At 48.6% G+C, this 24,934-nt stretch overlaps 1 protein-coding gene across 2 annotated transcripts; it reads right to left on the bottom strand.

Moving 5' to 3' along the window:
* Positions 1 to 558: 558 nt before the first annotated feature.
* On the bottom strand, positions 559 to 24,854 carry PES1 (pescadillo ribosomal biogenesis factor 1). Of its 2 annotated transcripts, none has more exons than XM_053279683.1 (15): positions 24,705 to 24,854; positions 21,768 to 21,847; positions 20,742 to 20,895; positions 18,424 to 18,533; positions 17,003 to 17,174; positions 15,645 to 15,734; positions 11,650 to 11,766; positions 10,385 to 10,462; positions 9,268 to 9,357; positions 7,851 to 7,981; positions 7,023 to 7,148; positions 6,112 to 6,296; positions 5,825 to 5,958; positions 3,024 to 3,191; positions 559 to 1,625 (listed from the first exon to the last, which is right to left on the bottom strand). In XM_053279683.1, exons 1-15 carry the CDS (start codon positions 24,726 to 24,728, stop codon positions 1,539 to 1,541), a joined length of 1,746 nt encoding a protein of 581 aa, XP_053135658.1. In that variant the 5' UTR covers positions 24,729 to 24,854; the 3' UTR covers positions 559 to 1,538. The 2 variants fall into 2 exon arrangements, with proteins under 2 accessions (XP_053135658.1, XP_053135657.1); XM_053279682.1 differs by having other exon boundaries at positions 5,825 to 5,961.
* Between the last annotated feature and the right edge of the window lie 80 nt (positions 24,855 to 24,934).

Genomic DNA, 24,934 nt, shown 5'->3' on the forward strand with positions numbered 1-24,934 from the left:
AAGTACATGGCAAGTGGATACAGTCTGAATTATTCTGAGTCAGAAAAGCCCTGCTGGATCAGGCCCGAGGCCCATCTGGTCTTCACACAGGGGCCCACCGGATGCGTCTGGGAAGCCACAGGCAAGGGATGAAGGCATGACCTCTCCTACTGCTACTCCCCTGCCACTGCTATTTACAGGAATCATGCTTGTTAGGCTGGAGATGGCCGATAGCCCTCATAGTAGCGAGTGTCAGACCCGCCCTCCATGGATTTATCTAAAGCCCTCTTAAAGCCATCCAGGTTGTTGGCTGTCACATCTTGTGGCAGAGAATTCCATAGGCTGGTCATATGTTGTGTGAAAAAGTATGTCCATAACATAAACCTCTTATGTTATGGCTATAGCTAAACAAATGAAGTGACTGACTGACCAATACTATAAAACAATGCAGTTGGGATGGGCAGAGAAGCTGCTCTCAGCACAGCGGGGAGGAAGGGAGAGAGAGAAGTGAATCCTACGATGCATTTTTAGTGCCCTCTGCCCTGTTGCCTCAGCAGCACCAGTGCATTACGCAGACCCTTCTTTGGCGTTTTGTTCCGTTTAATGAAAAGGACTCCACAATTGTTCATACCAAATTCAGTTCCAACAGCTGAAGCAGTTAAGGGTAAAGGTATATTATGCAGCTACCCAAGCCTAGCTCAGGTGTTAGGACGACAGAACCAGACCAGAAGAAAACCCTCACCCTCCATTTCTATTCCATGATGTCCTGTTATCTAGATAAAGCTTTTAAACTTGAGCCCTCTTGCTGATCGGCTGCAGGAGATGTATTTACAAAGCAAGGCAACAACTCCAAGATATTCTACCCTCCGAGACATGGGTGGGCAATCTTAGCCCTCCAGTGGCTGTTGAACTACAACTCCCATCATCCTCAGCCACAACTGTTCAACAGCAGCTGGAGGCCCAAGATTGCCCATCCCCTGCTCTAAGAGGCACAACATTCCTCCATACACTCACCAGAATATAGTGACACTAAAAAAAGTGGGGGAAAGGAATACCCTCTCTAGTATTTTCAGCTCCTAATCTGCTAAAATAGCCAAAGAGGGAGAGAGAACTCCCCAAAGGAAGCATGTGTGGAAAACCCCACTATCTTCTTGGACAGAAGAAGAGCAGACTCTTAAGTGACTCTACAGTTTATCAGCTGGGAGAAGCAAGCATTTCCCCTCAGAAACAGCATCTCCTGACCAAACCAGAAACAACTCTGACCAATGGGCTCCAGTTGGCTGAGTTGGGACGTCATGGGGGCCTCACGTCCTGAGGAACCCTTCATGGGAAGAGGAGAATTCAAATAGATGTGGATACCCCCCCTGCCCTGAAGCCCATGGCCAAGGTATCTGTGCTCCTGTCTTGGAAGAGCACGATTTCAGAGGGGGAGGGAAAGAGGTCTGAAGAGCTGGAGATCCCACGGCTTCCCACCTTTGGGCGAGAGGGCCACGCTGGGCTGAAAGCGTCCATCTTGTAAGCCTGAGTAGAAAGGGACAGGCTGAGACCAGGGGCCCACATCACTCCCTTCGCACTTTCTTGCTCTTTTTCTTCTCCGACTTCACTGCAGCATCATGAGCTTTTCGCTTTTCGGTCAGTTTATTAGCCTGTGGGAGGGAAATGTGTTATTTAATAGAATGCACATCCAACTCTTGACACATGGGGGATAATACAAATTCTTCCCCTTCCACCCATCAGCTCTATAGGCCGAATGTTCATAAGAAGATCCCTGCTGGATCAGGCCCAAGGCCCTTCTAGTCCGGCATCCTGTTTCGCACAGCTGCCCACCAGATGCCTCTGGGAAGCTCACAGGCAAGAGATGAGGGCATGTCCCCTCTCCTGCTGTTACTCCCCTGCAACTGGTACTCAGAGGCATCCTCTGAGGCTGGTGGTGGCCTACAGCCCTTCGACTAGCAGCCACTGCCCCACCCATTATAAAATATTTATACTCTGCCCCTCCAGTACAGTACTGCTCACAATAAAACCGATCAACCCAAGACTGACAAAGCCTTCTTTCCCCACAAAGGAGAGTCCCAGATCTCCAAGCCCGGCAGCAGCAAACAGAGAGAGGTGTGAACGGATCTTGCGGTTGAAACCATGAATTGTCCCCTTTGCTAAGCAGAGTCTGCCCTGGTTTGCATTAGGATAGGTAACTACATGTGAGCACTGGAAGGTATTCCCCTTAGGGGATGGGGATGGAGTTCAATGGTAGAGCATCTGCATGTTTGCATGCAGAAGGTCCCAGCTTCAATCTCTGGCAGCATCTCCAGGTAGGGCTGGGAAAGATTCCTGCCTGAAACCTTGGAAAGCCACTGTCAGTCAGTGCAGACCATACAGGAGAACCCCGTTATTCATGGGGGTTCCGTTCAGCCAGAGGCAGGCGGATAGTGAATCTGTGGATGACGGAACATTAGGGCAATGGGAATCCAAGGGGGTTAGGTTTCCGGACTGCCCCAAATAGCTGAAAATTGGCCCCAAATAGCTGTCCCCCCCACTCAAATCACCCTCCAAAGTGCCCTACCATGCTCCCGAGCCGTCCGCTGTTCCAAAAATAGCTGGTTTTGCCCTGTTCTTTTGGTAAATGAGGCTCCCGAAAACAAAGTGGCCAGAAATGACCACCAAGGTCACATAACATCCATTCTTACTTGGAAAGAGGTTATCTTCACTGAAGTGAACAGACTAGCTTATGGAAGTATTCTTGGAAGCTGAAAATGGGAACAGTGGCCCGACTAACTTAGTTGTCCCCATAACAACATTTCTTTGGTTTCAGTGGTTCTCAGTGGTCACGGACTAGTGGCTACCCCCACCCCCATTAAATGTATAGCGAGGCTGGGTGCTGATTACCCAACCGCAGATGCGTGAAACCACAAGTGCTGGACCCGCGATCAACTAGGTCCTCCTGCACTGAGCTAGATGGGCCAATGGTCTGTCTCGGGATAAGGCTGCTGCCTGTGTTCCTAGTGCACAAGCCTGGCAGAGGAGGAAGCGGAGGCCGGCTGCAATACCTCTCGGATCTTGCGCTTCTTCCCAAACATGATCTTCTGGTAGAGGTATTTCTCCCGCTTCTTCATCATCATGATGGCCAGGCGTTTCTCCTCGCTCTGCTGCTCCTGCGCCAGCCGCTGCTTGTCCTCTTTCAACGCCTTGCCAGCCGTCACCTTCACTGGGAGGTTCTGGGAGAGAGAAGGCAGCTGTGGAGTATAGCAAACAAACACCCCCAAACCATCCTGCTGAGACACACACACACACACACACACACACACACACACACACACAGAGTCAGGTCTACTTTCTAACACTTGGCAAGCTGAAATGTTCATGGTGTACCCAAGAGAGCATGAGATTTTAATGCAGACCCGACAGGAGACCACGGGCGTGGCACAACTGCGCAAACCTGACATACCTCAAGAAAACAGACCAACAAAGATTTAAGAATTGTAAAGCACTCCAGAGACCCACAGAAGTCCGACAGACTTCTGCAACGCACTACATGTGGGGCTGCCTTTGTATGTAGTCCAGAAACCACAATTGGTGCAGAATGCGGCAGCCCAACTAGCATCTAGGATAACCCAAGGAGACCTCATAACACTGATCTTAAGAGAACTGCACTGGCTGCCGATAGGTTTCTAAGCGACATACAAAATGCCGATTATTACCTACAAAGCTGGAGATGATGATCTGGCTCTCTATAATAAATCTATGGTTAAAGCTAAATTTATTGCTAGATGGTTTAACCCCTTTGATTTTTAAAAGATCTATATAAATCAACATGGTGCACAGAGATACAGAATGAGATATTATCTCATTTTAATTTATTTAATTTATCATATTTATATACTACCTGATATCTACCTATCTACCTATCTAGGCAGTGTACATAATCCAAATTATAATATCAAAATTAAAAAAAACTATTAACACACTTTCACAGAATAAAAACAATTTAAAACAATTCACAGAATAAAACAATTTCACAGAGTGAAACAATTAAACAGCTTAAAACTAGTTTTAATTAAAAGCCTGAGAAAAAACAGGTGTGTGCTTTTTAAGAGACTCTTAAGAATCAGAGATGGAGAAGCTCTTATTTTGACACAGAGTGAATTCCAAAACCCTGAGGCAGCCACCGAGAAGGCCCAGCCCCAAGTTGCCACCAGATGAGTGGGCGGCAACGATAACTGGACCTCCATAGGCGGCAGGGTCCATGACAAAGTTGGCACTGGCTTAAGTACCCTGGACGAAGCCATTCAGGGCGTTATGGGTAATAACCAGCACTTTGTATTTTGCTCGGAAACATATTGACAGCCTTATTCTATCTTTCTGGGTATCTTTTCACTTGGAAACATATCTTATGGCTTTCCACCAGAGGTTTTATTGCCTCTCAGTTACAACCGGGCTAAAGAGACAAAGAATAATTGACATGGAGCAAAAAGGTTTGAGTGGGATTCCTAGAACTTATAACCTAGAGAGAACATTCACCATAAACCAGCACAAAGCACCTATGGATTATCAGTGTACAGCATAGAGGAGCCTTTTTTATGGCGTGATGCAATGCCTTATCAGTGGTTTTTATATCGAAAGACTCCATACGAGGAGAGAGTTTGTCTGTGTGTGTCAGGTGAGGTGGAATCAACTGAGCGTGTTCTTTTCAGTTGTAAATTTTATCAAGAGACTTGGAAACAGATCCTTAGCCCTTATTTGTTACTTTACCCAGGGTGCTTCGGGTCATTTTATGCCTCTTATTTATTGGCAGGCCAAGATTCTGAGTTAATCTGTATGACTGCTAAATTCTGTGCAGCTGCCTGATCATTCAGACAGTCGCTATACACTTACGAGCTATAAACAGGAAGGATCTAAGGGTTGGTAACGGTACAGATTAGACTTGTGTGGATCAATGTATGTATTTAATGAGGTGTTATCAATAATATTGATATGGATTGTTTTTTGTTTGGTTAATTAGACTGTATTGTTGTTTGTTGTGATTACGGGACATAGACTGAAATAAACTACATTCATCCATTCATTCCATTCATTCAGTACAAAGCCCATAACAGCTTGGATCCAGGGTACTTAAGAGGGTGCCTTCTCTGTCATGAACCCCACTGCGACATGGGAAGGTCTGGCTGGGGTTGCCACTGGTTAGAATTTGGGACGGGGCCTTCTTGGTGGCTGCCCCAGGACTTTGGAATGTGCTCCCTGGCAATAAGAGCTTCTCCATCTCTGGCTGCCCATAAAAAAAAAACAACCCTGAAGATACTCCTGTTTTCTCAGGCTTTTAGTTTAAATATAGTTCTAACTGTTTCAATTGTTTTTATTGTGTTTTATGTTTGCTGCATTTTAAACAGTTGTACACCACCTGTAGATCTGTATGTTAGCTGGTTTATAAATGTGACAAATTCTAAATAAACAATGGGGGGGGGGGAAATGTTTTCACACCTTCAACAAGTGTGCCAAGACCCCTGACTGAAGCTGTGTTTTAACTTCAGTTTTACAACCTGAATTCTAATGCGCTAAAGGGTCTTGCGATGGCGATGACTGAACTGCACTGATGTCACAGAAGGGTCTCTAGCTGCCATTGGCCACGGGGAAGGGCCAAAGGAAGGAAGCAGCAAGGGGACCAAGGAACATCAGTGCCCGGAAAAGGAGGTTTGGAAGAGGGCAGGCAGGCAGAGGCGGAGAGGAGAGGGGTGAGATTATTGCAACCTGCAGAGGTGAGGACTGCTGAAGTCTGCATGTTAACAACATGGCCACATCTCTAGTATTTATTCACACTTGCCAAGCAATTGCACCACTCTGTCAGGCACAGTACCTTGCTCTGGGATCTCTGTGCTTCCATCTTCTTCAGCCTTCCCTCATCTTCTTCATCCTCCTCCTCCTCCTCAGAGCCTTCCGTTGCATCGTCATCATCTTCCTCCTCCTCCTCTCCCGATCCACTCTCTTCTCCTGCTGCAAGGAGCCGAGTTACGTGACCATTTCAGGGCACCACGTTTGTGACGGGCGACGGGAAATCCCACACCACCCACTGAGCAGAACCCAGCAAAGCGAGATCCCTTCCTGGACCTGGCCCTGCCTGCCGGCCTCAAAACATCTGGTTACCTGGCTCCTCGCCTCTCTGCAGGGCTAACAGCTTCAGCTTCTCTGGCGGGATGTAGTCTCCCTCCTTTTCTGTCACAAACGGCGAGAGATGGGGAGGCAGCAGCACGCCAGGGAAATAATCCGCCACCGGAAGGCACAGCTTGGCATTGACGGAGTCGAAGACCCACTGGGGCTGGAGGTAATACCTAAGGCAGAAGGAAAGGAGAGTCTGACGGGGCCTGGAATTGACAAATGGGGGGAGGGATTTGACTGCAGAATAGCTCCAGCAAGAGAGAGGGGAGCGGCTCCCTCCCTGCTTGTGTTTGGAGTCCAGGAATACGAAGACGACGAATATGTATATACCGCTTTTCAACAAAAGTTCCCAGAGCGGTTTACGTAGATATAAATAAATAAAATGGCTACGCTGTCCCTAAAGGGCTCACCATCTAAAAAAGAAACGTAAGAGAGACACCAGCAACAGCCACTGGAGGGATGCTGTGCTGGGGATGGAGAGGGCCAGCTGCTCTCCCCCTGCTCAATAAAGAGAATCGCTACTTTCAAAAGATGCACTCTTGACTGGTTCACACATCGCGCAGAAACTTGGTTAAAGTTGGCCCTTCCACTGAGCTACAGCCCCATCGCCTAAGGCAGGGGTTCCCAAACTGGGAGCCTCCAGATGTTGCTGAACTACAACTCTCATCAGCCCAAGCTACAGTTTATTGTGGCTGGGGGTGATGGGAGTTGTAGTTCAGCAACATCTGAAGGCTCCCAGTTGGGGAACCACTGCCCTAAGGGGAATATCTTACCGTGCTCACATGTAGTCTCCCATTCAAAGGCAAACCAAAACAGACCCTGCTTAGCAGAGGGGACCATCCATGTTCACTCCCACAAGTCCACCGCTCCTCCCCTGGAGGACAGACCGTGGCACTCACCTGCCAATGACTTGCTTCTCCATAACAGGCCGGTCAACAATCTGGTGGGTGATGGTTGGATCCTTCACATCGTAGGTTGCGCCGATACACACCGATTTATCCCAGGACACTTCGCCCCCGAAGCACCTGCCAAAAGGAGACACAGAGGCTTCTTGAGTTGGTCAAGCAAGTGACCGAGACCAGAGATGGCAAAAGGCAGGTGACAGATCTGAACTTGGGATAAATTAAGATATGGATGGAGAAAGATGCAAGAGGGAAGGCTTAGAATATACAAGCTGGGGAAAGTGGAGGGTGATAAGCTGTTAAAACAAACTTCTCTTGCTCTTATAGGAACTAGGAACGGGAACATGGAGTTCTGACAAGTCAAAGGCTGCACGAGACCAAAGATGCATTCCCAGTCTGCTTTCCATGCAGAAGGTCCCAAGTTCCCTCCCTGGCAGCATCTCCAAGATAGGGCTGGGAGAGACTCCTGCCTGCAGCCTTGGAGAAGCCGCTGCCAGTCTGTGAAGACAATACTGAGCTAGATAGACCAAGGGTCTGACTCAGTATACGGCAGCTTCCTATGTTCCTAGGGGAGCAACAGGGGATGGAGCCGCTCTGGGAAGAGCACCTGCCTGCTTGCATGCAGAAGGTTCCCAGTTCCCTCCCTGGCAGCATCTCTAAGATGGGGCTGAGAGAGACTCCTGCCTGCAACCTTGGAGAAGCCACTGCCAGCCTGGGTAGACAATCCTGAGCTAGACAGACCAAAGGTCTGACTCGGTAGGAGGCAGCTGCCTGTGTACCTCATACCCAGAACCAACAGCCAAAGACAAGACATTCGCAACGTACCGAACAACAAAAGCCAGGGGCTCCCGCGGCACCTCCCTGTTGAGAAAGAAGCGCAACCCTTCGAAGAGCTTCCTCTGCTTCTCCAGCGCCTCCTGCTCTTTCTGCCGGGTCTCCTCTTGCTCCGCACTCTCCTGGTGGAGGAAGGCACCGTCAGGCCTCTAGGCCGCATTTCCATGGCAACCCCCTCTGAAACCACACCAAGCACCCCAGCTAAGGAAGGCTGCCGTTGAGAAAGGGCCCTCTGTCCCTGCCCTCCCAGTCAAACCGGAAGAGAGGCTGACAGCTCATGCCCCCCTGGAGCTGCCATGCCCCCCTGGCATTCCGGGTTTCACGCCGATTTTAAGCATCTCACCCAGATTGCTTAGCCCACCCGGAATCCCTGTTATGGGGAACAGCGCTGTGTGTGTGTCCATTTTAAAAGTGAACCTGGGTACAGCCCCCCGCTGAAATTCAGGATAAGCACCGCCGTATGGGCTTTCAACACAATATGTGAACAGCTGTACGTGGGTTGAACGTAATGTGTGAATAGGGCTATTGCCGTATTTACCCGAATAGAAGACAACCCTGAGTTTAAAGAACAGAGGTTAAATGCAGGTTATACCTGTGTTTACCTAAAAGGAGCAGCACTCTGGATTTAAGATGACCTCCCAGTCTCTAACATCAAAGAACTTGGGGGGAAACCATGTCGGAATACAACAGGCGAGGGGCGAGAGAATGGGGAAGGACTCAACCCGAAGCCAGGGAGAGCCCGGCCAACACGGGCCTTCGCCACCATCCCAGCTCTTCGGAGGCAAGGACCCCACCGCGGCCAGCGGAGGGCTAGTACGGCCCAAACAGGGACCATCACCCAAACTCCCAGGCGACAGCGAGGTCTCGCGCGCTTTCCAAGGGTTCTTGCGAGATCTCGGGATAAGATCTCGTCTCGGCCTGAGATAATGCAAGACCGACCCAGGCTGTTGGGGACTATATTACGCCGCCCAGAGATGTAAGTTTGGGCGGGGTATAAATTTAAATAAATAATAATAATAATAATAATAGATGAAGGAGCCAGACAATGTTGAGGCAACCACCCCTCCCTGGCGAACATGAACTCTGAGGCCTTTCCACTCCAGGTCCCGGGCCGCTCTGGAATCATGACAACCTCGTCTTGGACTCGGGTAAATACAGCATGTGTCATATGCACAGAGCAGTACGCTCAATCAGTACCCGGCATCTGAGGAGACCAATCCCTGGGTTCACGTTTTGAAAGAATGCATGCCGAGTTGTTCACAGAAGAACTTGCAGGCCTGCACAACTCAGTGGGTGAATGTTCCCCTGGTCCCGGCCTCCCATCCCCTAACACAGGAAGGCCCTTTGGTAGAAGCCTAAGAATAATTTCCGTCGCCCACCTCCTGGGCCCCACACAGAGAGCACTTACTCCCTCCACAGGAAACTCATCCACTTCGGCCTCCTCCTCTGGGTTTGGGGCTACGACCCGGGCCAGGCTGGCACTGAGCGCTGACAGTTTCTGAGGAGAAAAGCAATTCCGACAAGAAACAGAGATTTAGTGATAGTGAGAGAAGCTGCAGACAAAGCATAGAAGAGAGATGTCCATTACTTCTCTGGTGACAGAGCAGAGTGCAGCTTCATAGGGACAGAGGAAGCTGCTATATACAGAGTCAGACCCTTGGTCCATCTAACAGAATATTGTCTACCCAGACTGGCAGCAGCAGCTTCTCCAAAGCTGCAGGCAGGAGTTTCTCCCAGCCCTATCTTGGAAATGCTCCCAGGGAGGGAACTTGGAACCTTCTGCACGCAAGCAGGCAGGTGCTCTTCCATTGAGCTATGAACCCATCCCCAAAGGGGAATAGTGTTCACACATGTTTCCCATCCAAATTCACCCGTGTGGTTTTAAACTCTTCTAAGGTTTTAATTTGCTTTATATTTTATTTATTTGTTTATTTATTTAATGAATTTATACACCGCCTAATATAAAAATCTCTAGGCGGTGTGCAGAATTAATACATAAATATATAAAATATAAAACATTTAAAATTCATAAATGATAAAAAGAGAATAGATGAGAACACATTAGCATTTTAAAATGTTGCTGTAAACCACCCAGAGACGAAAGTTTGGGGCAGTGTACAAACACAAAAACACAAACAAATAAATGCCAGGGCAGACCCTGCCTAGCAAAGGGGACAATTCAGGCTTGCTACCACGAGACCAGCTCTCTTCCTCTACAGCTTCCCTTCGCTCACTCACCCATGGGCAGGACGGAAGCTGCACATGAAGGACACTGCCTGGTCCTTCAGTTCCACTAAGGCAGCTGAAGGACATTGTGGCAGGGGCTGCTGGGAATTGTGGACCCACATCTGGGGACCAGTGTTCTCTGTAACGGGGAGGGAATCCCAGGTGCTGCTTACTACAACTCCCATCTTCCCCCAGGACCCAGCTAGGGATGATGGGAGTTGTTGTCAGCAACATCTGGGAATCCCTGTTACAGGGAATACTGCTGAGGAACCCAGGATTTATGGCCCTGGCCCTCTCACCTCCATGTAGCTCTCCGAGTCCAAGGCATACGACTCCTCTTCCTCCGCTTTCAGCTCTCCTGCGGTCGCGCCTTCGATCTGAAAGACAGAGACAAACATCTGGATGGGGCTCCTTCCTCAACAGGATTTCCATGCAGGAACATCTGCAAGGGGAAGGCCTTGGGACTAGGCAGGATTCCCTTCTTCTGCCACCCATCAAGGTACACCTCCTCGCAAATACAGTCGCCCCTCGCCAACCGCGAGGGCTCCGTTCCGGGGAAACCTTGCGGTCGGCAGATTCGGGGTAGACGAGCCATTGAAATCGATGGCAAACAGGGGGTTAGGGGGATCACAGTCGCGGAAGGACTGCAAAATACAATAAAAAATAGTAGCTGCCTAAGTGCTCTCTCAAGCAGAGATCTGTGTCACAACTGCAGGCGTGACTCTTCAGAGGGACATCGGAAGCTGCCATATACTGAGTCAGACCACTGGTCCATCTAGCTCAGTATTGTCTTCAGACTGGCAGCGTCTTCTCCAAGGTTGCAGGCAGGAATCTCTCCCAGCCCTCTCTTGGAGATGCTGCCAGGGAGGGAACCTTCTGCACGCAAGCATGCAGATGCTCTTCCCAGAGCGGCTCCATCCCCTGCGGGGAACATCTTACAGTGCTCGCACCTCTAGTCTCTGCCACATCTCTACCTCCTCCTGGTCTGTTACTGAGTTCAGTTCAAAGTGCTGGTGGCTTAGGCCCTAAATCAGGGCTCCCGTCCCAACTGTGGGTCCCCAGATGTTGGTGGACTACAACTCCCATCAACCCCAGCCACAGTGGCCTGGGGATGATGGGAGTTGTAGTCCAACAATACATGGAGACTCTCAGTTGGGGATTCCCAGTCTACAGGACCATTTTTCCTCACTTGATATCCACTGGGCCGGACAAAAGGAAAGGCGATCTGACTATTACTTGGCCGCTCTTGTCTACAACAACTGCATTTCTCTGCCTCGCTCTCTCTTTTATACTGTTTTCTCGCTTACTTCCTGCTAAAGCCCCGCCCTTTCCTTCCAACCAGGCTCCTGCCGTTCCCCCAGGGTCCTAAGGCTCAACTAGTTTCCTCTCCAACCCTTTCCTACGCCGGTGCAATGCAAGAAATCTGCCACTCCATCCAAGCCCGTGACCAGCAGAGCCACCTTCTTATGGCTCTTCCTTCCAGTCCGCTTGCTTCCACGCCATTGTTTCCGAGGGGCTCTGTACACAAGCTACGCCCCTGCGTGGCCCTGCCCGTTCCACTTACCTTGGGTGGGTAGTGCAGGTTGAGGGACTGGTAGAGGCGGAAGTTGACAAAGCCAAGGAGCGTGGAGTAGAACTCTGTGAAGGTGGCCATCACCCTGTAGTCCACATCTGTTGGGTGCTAAAGGATGACAGGAAAGTCAACAGAGGCAAGCAGAGCATCCAATATCCCTATGCCAAAATGTCTATATCCCTGGGCCCTATCCACCCCCAGCACAGCACTTCCAGTGACTGCTGCTGGTGTCTATCTTGTGTTTCTTTTTAGAAACTACTGGGAGGCACCTAAGGGCCTTCTCTGGTTTATGCCACTTGTTTATGTCTCCACCCTTCTCTCGCTGGGTCACAACTGTAAACTGATTAATGCAGTTGTTCGCAATCTTGGGTCCCCAGATGCTGTTGGTGACCCAAGCCTGAGAACCTGGGAGAGGAGAGCTGGTCTGGTGGTAGCAAGCATGACTTGTCCCCTTAGCTAAGCAGAGTCCATCCTGGTTGCATATGAATGGGAGACTAGAAGTGTGAGCACTGGAAGAGATTCCCCCTTAGGGGATGGGGCCGCTCTGGGAAGAGCATCTAGGTCCCAAGTCCCCTCCCTGGCAGCATCTCCAAGACTCCTGCCTGCAACCTTGGAGAAGCCGCTGCCAGTCTGTGAAAACAATACTGAGCTAGATAGACCAATGAGCTAGATAGACCAATACTGAGCTAGATAGACTCAGTATATGGCAGCTTCTTATGTTCCTAACCCATACGGGAGACATTTAGGCTCATTCCCACAAGACCCTGGGGCTGCCTCAAACAAGTTTTATGCTCATAGGTTCATAATTTCCTTACGTGCTCACACCTAGAAATAAGCTATCAGAACCAAGGTCAGCACAGTACACCAGTCCCAAAGTCTAATCTCCACGCTTAAATTCCCTTCCTGGTTCAGAGTCTACAGTTTTACAGCTGGACTTTGCTACAACAGATAGACAGACATTCTCTCTCCTTCAGGCCTTGGGGAGTATCATCGGTTTGTGCAGGCAGGCTGGCTAATAACCTTTGGAGATACACTTTATGAGGCTGCATAACACTATCTCTCGCCATCTCTCTCTTGGAGGAGAGAGAGATTCTTTCCCGAGGTACATTCATAAGAGCACAAGAATAGGACCTTCTAGTTTAGCATCCTGCTCCACAAAGTAGCCCACCTGGTACATCTCGGAAGCCCACAAGTGGGGCAAATAAGGCAATGCCCCCCTCTTACTGGTCTCCCCCAGCACCTGGTGTTAAGGGGCATGCCCTCTCCCCTCCTCCTCCAGGGAGGACTGCTGGTAGGGAGGAGAGCTGGCCTTGTGGTAACAACCATGAACTGTCCCCTTTGCTAAGCAAGGTACTCCCTGGTTGCATTTGAATGGGAGACTACCTGCGTGAGCACTGTGACATATTCCCGTTAGGGGATGGGGCCGCTCAGGGAAGAGCGCCTGCATAAAGAAGCTTCCCTCCTTGGCATCTCCAGGTACGGCTGAGAGAGACTCCTGCCTGTGATTCTGGAGGAGCTGCTGCCAGCCTGTGTATACACTACTGAGCTAGATGGACCAAAAGTCTGACTTGGTATCAGCTTCGACGCATGAGCCCCAATGAGAGAGGGAGAAAAACTTCTGCCTGTTTTCTAAACCAGGCCTGCTCAACGTAGCTGTTTTTGGACCGCAACTCCCATAATCCCCAGGCACAGCGGCCAATAGCCAGGGATTATGGGACTTGCAGGCCAACATCTGCAGGAGCCCTGGTCTAAATGAAAAAGGCCTAAACGTTGTAGGCTCTCCTCATAAGGGAGTCGCTCCAGCCCCCTGGGTCCTCCTTTCGCCTGCCCTTCTCGGCTCCTTTTCCAGCTCCACAATATCCTTTTTAAAGGTGCAGCGACCAGAACTGTAGGCAGGTACAGTCCCATGTTCCAGGTGCGGCTGCACCACGGACGTGACCACACCTGGAATCCTGGCAATGCTGTAAACTGAACCTGGGGCTTGTAGGGTGTGTGCACTCTACCCCGAAATGCAGCCTCTCCCTTGGCAGGAGACACAGAGGCACACAGAACCAGTCACCTTCCCGTTCAAAAAGCTTCTCTCGCTGTTCAGCTGGAGCCCTCTCTTAGCTCACCACTGGCAACCACGCCATTCGCTAGGAACGGGCTTACTTGTATGCCCCAGTGCTTTATGGCTTTATGGCTGCAAGCAGCTTCCGAGCAACACACAGTAACCACAGCAAGAGGTAAACTATGAAAATCAAGGCACGCAGGCCACTGGCAGAAGGGCAAATGGAGCTGGTCCTTTCCTGGCTTCTAGGAATGGAGGGGCACACCTGGGGTTAATGGTTAAGTTAGGCTAACTGAGGCACTTGCATTTTGATGCTACGGAAGTTAATGATTTTCAGCCCAAGAGAACCCGAGCTTGGTACGGCCAGACACCGAGCACAAGGGGCAGAGTGCAGAGAACGCAAGGGGCAGGGGTTGTTGGGTATCTCTCTTCCCCCTGCTTGTGGGCTTCCCAGATATACCACGTTAGCCATTTTGTGGGGCAGGAGGCCTTTGGCCTGATCCAGCAGGGCTTTTTCTTATATCCTTCTGGGGGGAAACATAATGGGTCTGCATCCAGTGCAACACAAAACACACACTCCTCGCCTCATGGGATTACAGAGACGGTGCCAATGACTTGGGCTCAAGTCGTTTTCACCCCAGATTGACAAGAAGTTAATCATTTTAAACTCAGGAGGAGCCAATCCGATCCGATCCAGCCATGTGCCAAGGACACAGAGCAAGCACGTGCGTGAATGGTCAAGGGAGTTTCCACCTGGGGATAAGATGTGCGAGAGCGAGGTCTCCCAGGTTGAATTTGCCGCATGGGCCTTGAAAATGATTAACAGCGGGCAATTGACATTTTCAGCTAAAGAAGTCAAGCTAACCTTCTTCTCTTGTGAGCAAACTATGCAACAAATATTTATAAATCAATGCAGCAAGCACATCGTAAACATTCCTTCTTTTCTGTCCTTATTCTCCCTTTTTACGGAACAAAATGTACAGGATTCCCAACCAGTGTGCCCTTGAGCAGGGATCCCCAGATGTTGTGGACAACTCTCAGAAACCCCAAGGGGATTCTGGGAGGTGTAGTCCACAACATCTGGGAATCCCTGTTAGAGGACACACTGTTCCCCACCTGTGAGACGGTTTATTTTACTTTAAATTAAAAAAACAAACCAACCCAACCCTTACAAACAAGATTTTTTAAAAAAATACGTTTTAAATAAAATTCATGAAGGAGTCACATTTTCTAGAATACCACAACAAATATTTATAAACTGTTTCCTAGCAAATATTTACTCAGAAAAATATAAATAAATAAGATGGTTCCTTGTCCCCAAAGTGCTAAGTACTCTCTCACACACACACACACACACTCTCTCTCTCCCTCTCTCTCTCTAACTAACCAGCAACAGGCACTGGAGGGATGATGTGCAGGGGTTGGATAGGGCCAGCTGCTCTCCCGCTGCTCAATAAAGAGAATCATATATAGATAGCGATGATGATGATGATAACAAAGGATGAGGCTTCAATTCAGTGGAAAAGCGTCTGCTTTGTACGCAGGTCTCAGGTTCAATCCCTGGCAGCATCTCCACGTGGGGCCGGGAAAGACTCCTACTTGGAATCCTGGCAAGCCCCTGCCAGTCAGTGCAGGCACTATTAAGCGAGGTGGACCAAGGGTCTGACTCGGCATAAGGCAGCTTCCTAGATTCTTGTTGGCGAAGGACTGTGGCTCAGTGCTTTGAGGGTCCCCGGTTCTATCCCTAGCAGCATCTCTAAGTGGGGCTAGGAAAGACCTCGGTCTGAAAGCCGCTGCCAGTCAGTGTGGCTATTACTGAGCTAGACTGACCAAGGCCTGACTCTGTATTTAGCATCATTCACATGCCCACGAGAGAAAGAGAAATCCACAGGAAATTCTGCCCTTGAACGGAAGGATGAAAATAGCTGGGACTCACGTTGTGTGAAAAGGCATATGGCGTGATCCAGGTGATGAGCTGCCCCATCACCTCAGCCTGGTAGTAGATGCCTTTGATGGACAGGAACACCTGGAAAGCAAGAACACCGAGAAAGGCCTTAGCAAGAGCCGGAGTGCAGGCATGATTATTTCCAGGACCATATCGCTAGCCTACCTTTCTGGCCTACCACTGGGGAGTTCAAGGCAGCTGGTGATATGATTTTAAAACAAAAATGCCGCTTTAAAAATAAAATATATTAATAAAGTGGGGTAAGACAGATCTGCAAGAGGCCAGGAGAGTAAAAAAAGAAAAAGAAATCGGAAACTGACCATGCCACAGACATTTTATTTCTAAGACTTTATTTTTCTCGTTCCTTTGGAGTACTGATCAATTCTGAAACCATGAGTGGTCCCCAAATGTCGTTGGACTACAATTCCTATCATCCAAAGTCATGGTGGCAGAGAATGATGGGAGTTGTAGTCCAACAACATCTGAGGACTTGAGCTTGGGAATACCCGAGACGAACTATTATCGCTTCTTGGAAGCTGTGGCCGCTAAATGGAACCTATCCTTCTGAATATCAGCTGAAGTAGGCGAAGGAGGCGTTGTTTTATGGAGGAAAGCGGGTCTTGTGGTAGCAAGCATGAATTGCCCCCTTGGCTACGCCAGGTCTGCCTTGGTTTGAATTTGGATGGGAGACTAGATGTGAGCGCTGTAAGATAGTCCCCTTAGGGAATGGGGCCATAGCTCAGTGGAAGAGCATCTTCCTGTTTGCATGTTGACGGTCCCACGTTTAATCCCTGGCAGCAGCTCCAGGTGGGGCTGGGAGAGACTCCTGTCAGAGTGCTGCTGCCAGTCAGAGTAGACAAGACTGAGCTAGATGGACCAAGGGCCTGATTCAGTATATGGCAGCTTCCACGCTCATCAAGCAGAAGGTCCCAGGTTTACTCCCTGGCAGCATCTCCTGAAAGGGCTGGAAAGGTCCCCTGCCTGAAACCTTGGAGAGCTGCTGCCAGTCAGTGCAGACAACCCTGAGCTAGATGGACCAGTTCAGTACAAGGCAGCTTCCAAGGCTCCTGTGCCCTCAGGCTGTGCTCTAGGCATCCAGCCAGCTGATGTGGGAAATTGAAAACCAGACGGGATGACTGTTCCAACAGAGCTGTTCTTATTGGGTTAGACAGAGCAAGGATTTGACCAAAAGACCCTTTAGGAAGGTTCCTGAGCCGATATTAAATATTTGAGAAGCATTCTGGAGGAGTGACTCCTCCTACGCACATATCCGGTGTCTCCAGTTACTCCTCCTACGTACATCTCTGGTGCCTGGGGCATGCCAGCGGCCACAGCTTCCCGCCGCTCACCTTGCGCAGAGAGCGCGAAGCAATGACGTAGTTGAGGAACTCCACGGTCAGCCGGCGGCATTGCTGGATGCTTTGCACGTGACACTTGCCCGTGCGCGGGAAGGTGGCGAAGAGGAAGCACATGGAGAGGGCGTCGTCCAGGTCCCGCAGGGCATCCACGAAGGTGGGATACCTGCAGCCACCACCGGGGGAGGAAGAGAGGAGAGAATCATTGGACCAGCCTCCTCCAACACCAGCACGTCTCCCCAGTTAAAAACCTGACCCAGTGAGTCCCATCTTTGGGGGCCGCAGCTGGTTCTGCCAAACCCGAATCCCCTAGAAATGGCTAGCTCAGTCGGTAGCTCATGAGACTCTTAATCTCAGGGTTGTGGGTTCGTGCCCCACGTTGGGCTCCAATTATACATTTTGGCTTGAAAAAAAGGAATCGCTACGTCACCACTCATCAGTCTTAAAAGATCCTCTAGACAGGTCCAAGGGGGAGCTTAGAAAAGTGGTCCATAAAACCCACAGATAACACAGTGCTCATATGGAATCACACAAACAAATGCAGTTAGCAGCAGTTAGTAGCCTAGCAAGGAATCCAGTGGGATGCAAGGAGTAACCGCATGCAAGTCAACTCCTCAGCCTACTTGGGGCCTCAGCATCCTAGCCCTCAAGATGGTTCTGTCATTTTGCAGACTACAACAGCACATTGGGTATCTGAACATTAATTAGCACCCTTGGCCTTTTGATACTGTCATTTTTAGGTCTAGATCTTACCTCTGCCTTGTTTTTACCCCTGGGGCTTCTTGAAATGGTCCAAAATAGGCTTACATCTGTTCCCACCCACCCCCTGCCCTATTTTTAGACCTGTGGTGGGTCTGATAGGGTTCTTTTCAGGTTTAACTTGCTGTTACGTCTGCTCCATTTTTAAATCTGGGGTTCTTTGAGATGGCCATTTGACTAATCAATAAAATGCTATTCATTTATTCAGCATGAATTAGTTGCACACATTAGGGAACTATTAACACACCCAACCAGGCCCTTAGGACTACTGATCGACAGCGCTTCACTGCACATCTAGTGAAGAGGAGAGCTGGTCTTGTGGCAGCAAGCATGAATGGTCCCCCTTTGCTAAGCAGGGTCCAGCCTGGTTTGCATTTGGATGGGAGACGACACATGTGAGCACTGTTATAAGATAATCCCCTCAGGCGAGGGGGCCGCTCTGGGAAGAGCACCTGCCTGCTTGCATGCATACAGAAGGTTCCAAGTTCCCTCCCTGGCATCTCCAGAGCTGCCTGCAACCCTGGAGAAGCCGCTGCCAGTCTGGGTAGACAATACTAAGCTAGATGGACCAAGGGTCTGACTCGGTAGAAGGCAGTCCTCTCTGGATCCCCACACAGCAGCTCTGGGATGCTCTTCTGGGGTCTCTCGTCACTCACCTCTCCTTCACAATGTGATCCAATCTGTAACCGGGTTTGTTATCCCTTAGCCTCTCCACAGTATTCCACTCACTCTTCCCGTATGCCTTCCGTAATTTGCGGACAAACACCTGGGGGACAGAAAGATTTCAGAACCACGGCGCTTGACCAGCTGCCTGTCCCGTCATTCCATACCTTGGTCTGCTATCCTTCAATATCCCATCAGCCCTTTCCCTCCCTTTCCAAGCCCCATACCTCAAAAGGGACATTACAGAATGGGGAAAGGTGCAGAAGAGGGCAACCCAGAGAATCAGGGCCTTCCTTTCAAGGCAAGGCTGCATCATCTGAAGCTTTTTACTTTAGAAAAAAAGATGACTAAGGGGAGACATGATAGAGGTCTATAAAACTATGCAAAGTGTAGAGAGTGTGAAGAGAGAGAAATCTCTCTCTCTCTCTGTCTCTCTCACTCATTGACACACACAACACCCCATGAAACTGATGGCTGGGAAATTTAGGACCAACAAAATGAAATACTTTTTCACACAGCAGAGAATAATTTCTCCCTATACACTCTCTCCATTAATCGACACTATTCTCTGCCACAGCAAGTGGTTATGGCCACCCTTTTGGATGGCTTTAAAGGGGCCATCCTTTTAAAGCCAACAGATTCACGGAGGCCGGGTCTGTTCAAGGCTTCTAGTCCTGATGACTACAGGCTACCTCCAGGCTCATAGGCTGAATGCCTCTGAATACCAGTTCCAGTGGGTCTTGCCCGTGGGCTTCCCAGAGGCTTCTGGTGCTGTGAAACAGGACGCTGGGCTAGGCAGGCCTGGAGCCTGATCCAGCACAGTTCTTATGAAAGCGTGCCTAATCCATTACGAGTGGCACAGGTGGAACTCAGCCTCATCATCAGAAGCACTAAAAGCTTAAAAAGAAAAAAAGAAAAAGCTTTGAGCTGAATGAAACCAACTTGGCTGAAACTTCAGTAACACGTTGCGTTTGCGCCTCTTGAGGTGTCAGTAGGAACTGCACTTAAAATCAATGGTCATTAAATGCAGAGAGATTTAAATGTGCTGCTTCAGATTTGAAGGAGGAATTAATTGCACTGTTATTAACAAACAACATTTAGAATTGGGACTAATGAGAAAGAAAGACCACCACCACCAGGAGTAAGAGAATGGTTTCAAGAAATATGGACTAAAAAGCTGAGAAGGACCTACGTGGGTTCAACCCAACGTGCAAAAGGACCCAACAAGAACCCACCAGCATATGACAGCCTGAAGATTTGGATTATATATATCTGAAATCTTTTTAAAATATGCATGGAGCATTACAGGACGATTTGTAAACAGTGGAAGTATGCAATACTTCATGAAGTAAAAAACTAATGTAAAGATAAATATTTAATAAACACTCTCTCTTTACAGTAATGTAAAGATGAATATTCAATAAACATTCTCTCTTCTAACACATAAACGTAGACAATGTATATTAAAATGTACAAACACTTAGCAATGGTAAACAAATGTAGAAGCACCAATGCATAAAGTGGAAATTCACAATCCATCTTGCTGCTAAGAGCCCCCAAATAAATATACAACTTGCAGGTCAGACCTCCATAAGTTAACCCTCTAGGTATTTGGAAATCCAATATGAATAGAGAGAGGATCCAGTTGTCCTTGAATCAGATAGAGATGTAAATTCTGTGTCTTATAGGGTGCTGACATTGTCTACATGTATGTATTGAGTGTTTATTAAATATTTATCTTTACATAACTTTTTAACTTCATGGTATTTGGAAGTATTGCATACTTCCACCATTTACAAATCAGATAGCTTTTAATGTTCTATGCATATTTTTTAAAGAATTCATATATATACATACATACATACATACATACATACATACCATACAAATAAATATACAAATCTGCAGGCTATTGTATGGTGGTGGATTCTTGGTGGGTCTTTTTTCAAGAAATATGGGGCATCTTACTCCAGGACAAAACATCATCAGAAATTAAAGCCTTCTTGAATATGCATTTAAAAAACTATTTTTTTTAGAAGTGTGTATTCCTTTTCTCAATTTTATTGACAAGTCCAAATCTACTTATACCCGGCCAAAGCAGTTAAGGATGATATTTATGATGTCAAATATTTTGGTTAAAAATGATATGGTTATTTTATGTGCCCTTTTTGATATTAAGAATGCTGAATTTTGTCCGTAAATGCTATGTTTTACATGAAACATAGTTTATACTATTTTGTTTGATTTAAATGAAAAATAATTTTTTTAAAAAAATCTGCTGCTTCACTGGCCATCCCAGGGACCACAATACCTTATATTCCCGGAACTTGTTGACGATCGGCTCATGAAGGAGAAATTTGATATCTTTCAGGAGATAGAAAGTGCGGGCAGCTGTAGAGCCTTTGTTGACCTTCTTCTTGTGCTTGGGCTCATGAGGATAAATCCCCTTGAGAATGCAGAGTCGCCTGGGGGGGAAATAGACAAGATACTGTCAGCTGGTCTCTGGCCCCAAGATCCCAGGTGGAACTCAGAGACCCCCTTCTAAACACCCTCTCACAGGAACACAGAAGACAGGAAGCTGCCTTACACTGAGGCAGACCATGGTCCATCTAGCTCAGTATTGTCTGCATGGACTGGCAGCAGCTTCTCCGAGGTTGCAGGCAGGAGTCACTCCCAGCCCTACCTGGAGATGATGCCAGGGATTGAACCTGGGACCTTCTGCACACAGATGCTCTACCACTGAGCTTCGGCCTAATCCTGAAAGGGGAATATTTTACAGCAGATGGTGCTCCCATGGAGTCACCCATCCAAATGTAAACCAGGGCACCCCTGCTTAGTAAAGGGGACAATTCATGCTCGCTACTGCAAGACCAGCTCTCCTCTCCTCATATGCAAAGGCTGAAGCATTTGAGGTTTCTTATATGCCATAAAGTTTGGAGGGATAGATTGAACTTTTGGCACTCCCAACGTTTCAGGCGTCTTTCTCAACCCCACCTGGAGATGCTTCCAGGGACTGAATCTGGGACCTTCTGCATGCCAAACAGACGCTCTACCACTGAGCTACAGCCCCATCCCCTAAGAGGGAATATCTTACAGTGCTCACACATAGTCCCACCACCCAAATGTAAACCAGGGTAGACCCTGCTTAGCAAAGGGGACAAGCTCTCCTCCCCACAAAACTAACTACCCTTCTGCTTGCCCTGCAGATCCCCCCACCCATTAGCATTACGAGGTGGACAGGAGACCTCATGTTTCCTGTATTTGCCCCCCCTCCAATCATAAACTTTCACTGGTTAAACAACAAACAAATAACAACAACAACGTTTCCTTTTCTTACCTGAAATCTGGAAGGCTCAGCTGAAGCTTCTTCCGGGCTTTGTTTCTGGTGATGTAGTTAGTGGCAGAACCCCTCTCATACTTTGGGGGAAAGGGACAGGGGGGAGAACGACGAAAAGAAAGGTTAATAGCTGTCTTGTCCCTAAGCTGAAACCAAAAGAAAGTGAGCAGCAGCACAGGCAGGGAAGAGTCAGAAGACTGGTCCACCTACCATAGGATTGTCTACTCTGGACAGTGTGGGACAGGGCACAGGATTCCCACATGTAGCTGGCTACAACTCTCATGATCCCCAGCTGCAGCGGCCTTTGGCATGGGATCAGTGTTCCCTCTAAAGTGTACGTGCACATGCTCATATGTTTTTTGACGTCCGCTCAGTTCATTTTAGATCCTGCTCAGGTTCAGTTGGGAAGATCCCACTGTGGATGCACGTGCTTGCACACTGCCTTGATGCTGCCACCCAGAACAAAACTCATTCCGCACACAGACGGAAACAAATTAGGGAGAACGCTGTAGGGGATGCTGGGAGTTGTAGTCAACAACACCTGGGAAGCCCGGTTACAAGGAACACTGACTCTGACCACAAGCAGCTCCCCAGGATTTCGGAGATGGGTCTTTCCTGGGGGTGCTGTCGGGGAATGAATCGGAAAAGGATCCTCTGCAGACAAAGGAAGTGCTCTATCCCCGAGCGATCACCACATAACCTGTCGCTTCCTTGCAGAAGGCAGTTTGGGCATGCACTTAATAAGATGGGATCTGACATGCAGGGCAGCGGGGAGCTGTCCAGAGACACACAGCTTCCAGAAGAAGAACATGAAGAAGAATGCAGGGTGTTCAGGCAGGAGAGAGATGATATAACGCCAGGGCAGGCGAAGAACACATTGAAGACCACCAGTTACATCTGCTGAGGCAGTCGGGCATCCCCCTGACCCCAGAGGCCAGGCAAGTAAGGAGTGACTGAATCCCCACTTCTGGTTCAAGTTCCCTCTCTGACTTCTCCAAGATAGGGCTGAGAGAGATTCCTGCCTGCAACCTTGGAGAAGCCGCAGCCAGTCTGTGAAGACAATACTCAGCTAGGTGGACCAATGGTCTGACTCAGTATATGGCAGTTTACTATGTTCCTAAATTGTGCTTCTTCCCCCAACTACCCAGCTCTGGGATCTCCTTCCCCCAACCTCATCAAGTTCTCTCCAATGCAAGCAGCCCCTCTCTGAAGCTCAAGCAGAACCCTCCAGTTTCACATTATTTATTATTATCTACATTTTATATCCCGCTCTTCCTCCAAGGAGCCCAGAGTGGTGTACTACATACTTGAGTTTCTCTTTCACAACAACCCTGTGAAGTAGGTTAGGCTGAGAGAGAAGTGACTCGCCCAGAGTCACCCAGCAAGTCTCATGGCTGAATGGGGATTTGAACTCGGGTCTCCCTGGTCCCGGTCCAGCACCTAACCACTACACCATGCTGGCTCACCACAAGACACCCTGTTTCTCCAACTCTTTGAATTCAGCTTAGTGGACTGGATAGGAATTCAGGATGCTGCTGGGCTGGATAGGCCTTGGGCCTGATCCAGCAGGGCTGTTCTTACTTATGTTCCTGGCAGCATCTCCGAGACAGAGCTGGGAGAGACTCCTGCCTGTCGCCTTTGAGAAGCCACTGTAGACAGTCCTGAGCTAAACAGACCAGAAATCTGAGTTAGTATGAGATATGTTCATATGTTCCTAATAAAACAAACAAATAAACTTTATTTGTTAACCACCCCATAACAAATTGTTCTCTGGGCAGCTGACAATAGAGGATTAAAAGTACGCAATAAAAAACACATAACACATTAAACCATAACAGACCAAAAAAGGTAAAAAAAGGGTAAAAAGAAAATACAAAATGCAATGCAAATCAGTTTAAAAACCCATTTTAGAATTATCTAAGCCATTAAGGGTCATTTAGTTTGCGGTCTTGCTTTGCTTTTAGACAGCCATTGTTTTATTTTACATCTTTCTTCTATTTCTGATTTTTATAGTCTTTTATCATATGCTTGTATTGTGTCAGCCATCCTTAGGCGTTCATATTTACTTTTACCTTTAATATGTCATATGTAATCCCCCCTTATACTTTAAGGGCACAGCGGGGAAGCAACCTGCCTAGAAAGCAGGAGGCTGTTGGTTCGAAACCCGCCTCCCAGGGAAACTCCTGTATCTGGCAGCTGCAATATAGGAAGGTGCAGAAAGGCATCATCTCATACTGCGCAGGAGATGGCAATGGTTTTGTGTTTTTAATGGTTTTAATGGTTTAAATTTTAATTGTTGTAATGTCTTAATCTTTTTATCTGTTGTTTTTACTGTTTTGTTGTAAACCGCCCAGAGACTTGCATTTTGGGTGGTATACAAATGTGATAGATAGATAGACCCCCTCCTGTATTCTACCAAGAAAACCACAGGGCTTTGTGGTCGCCAGGAGTCGACACCATCTTAACGGTACTTTTCGTTACCGTAATAAAGATGGATCTGGCATTTTAAAATTAGTTAAAAATCAGAACAAATCTGAAAACCCGAATGTAAAAGGCCTGGGTGAACAAAAAGGGTCTTTCTTTATCTGGCGCCTAAAAGAACAAAGTGATGAGGCCAGGAGCACCTCACTGGGGAGGAGCCAGCTCCATAACAGCCCTCCTCCGTCGTACGACCCCCACCCCAGCCACGGCTATAGAGAGATAGACTTCCCCTGGCCACGGAGGATCTATTCAGCTGCCAGGCCCAACCCCCACGACCCTTGCATGAGCATGGGACCAGCATACTCAATGGAGCCTCCATGCTCAGGGGAAGTCTACCTCCAAGCGTACAGAGGTTCCTACGACTGCACAGGCAGAAGCGTGTCCCCGCTTCCAGACGTTAGCCCAGACACGTGCACACACAGAATCTACCACTTTAAAAAGCGGAGAGTACACTACCTTCTTTTTCTCCTGGCCGCCCATGGCGCTCCTTCCCAGGCCTCGCTGCCAGCCCCCACGTGCTGACGCCCAGGCTCCGCCCCCGAACCCCTCCTTAGGACCCTTCCGGGTCTCTTATCCGGGTGGTGCCCGACTGCTGCCTGAGCAGGCCGCGAGGGCGGAGAACTAGGCTTGCCTCCCCAAGCGAACTAGAGCTGGCGACGATGATCAGGGAGGGGTTTGGCTCCCGT

This window comes from Hemicordylus capensis, chromosome 15, assembly GCF_027244095.1.
Source record: "Hemicordylus capensis ecotype Gifberg chromosome 15, rHemCap1.1.pri, whole genome shotgun sequence".
Classification (NCBI taxonomy): Eukaryota; Metazoa; Chordata; class Lepidosauria; order Squamata; family Cordylidae; genus Hemicordylus; species Hemicordylus capensis.

Bases quoted from the DNA above. Each gene is read 5' to 3' on its own strand.
- PES1 (XM_053279682.1), bottom strand. From the start codon at position 24,728: ATGGGCGGCCAGGAGAAAAAGAAG. The intron at 11,767-15,644 runs GTGAGTCCCAGC...GTCATCCTTTAG, and splicing joins CATATGCCTTTTCACACAAC to CACCCAACAGATGTGGACTA. The intron at 3,192-5,824 runs GTACTGTGCCTG...TCTCTCTCCCAG, and splicing joins CACAGAGATCCCAGAGCAAG to AACCTCCCAGTGAAGGTGAC.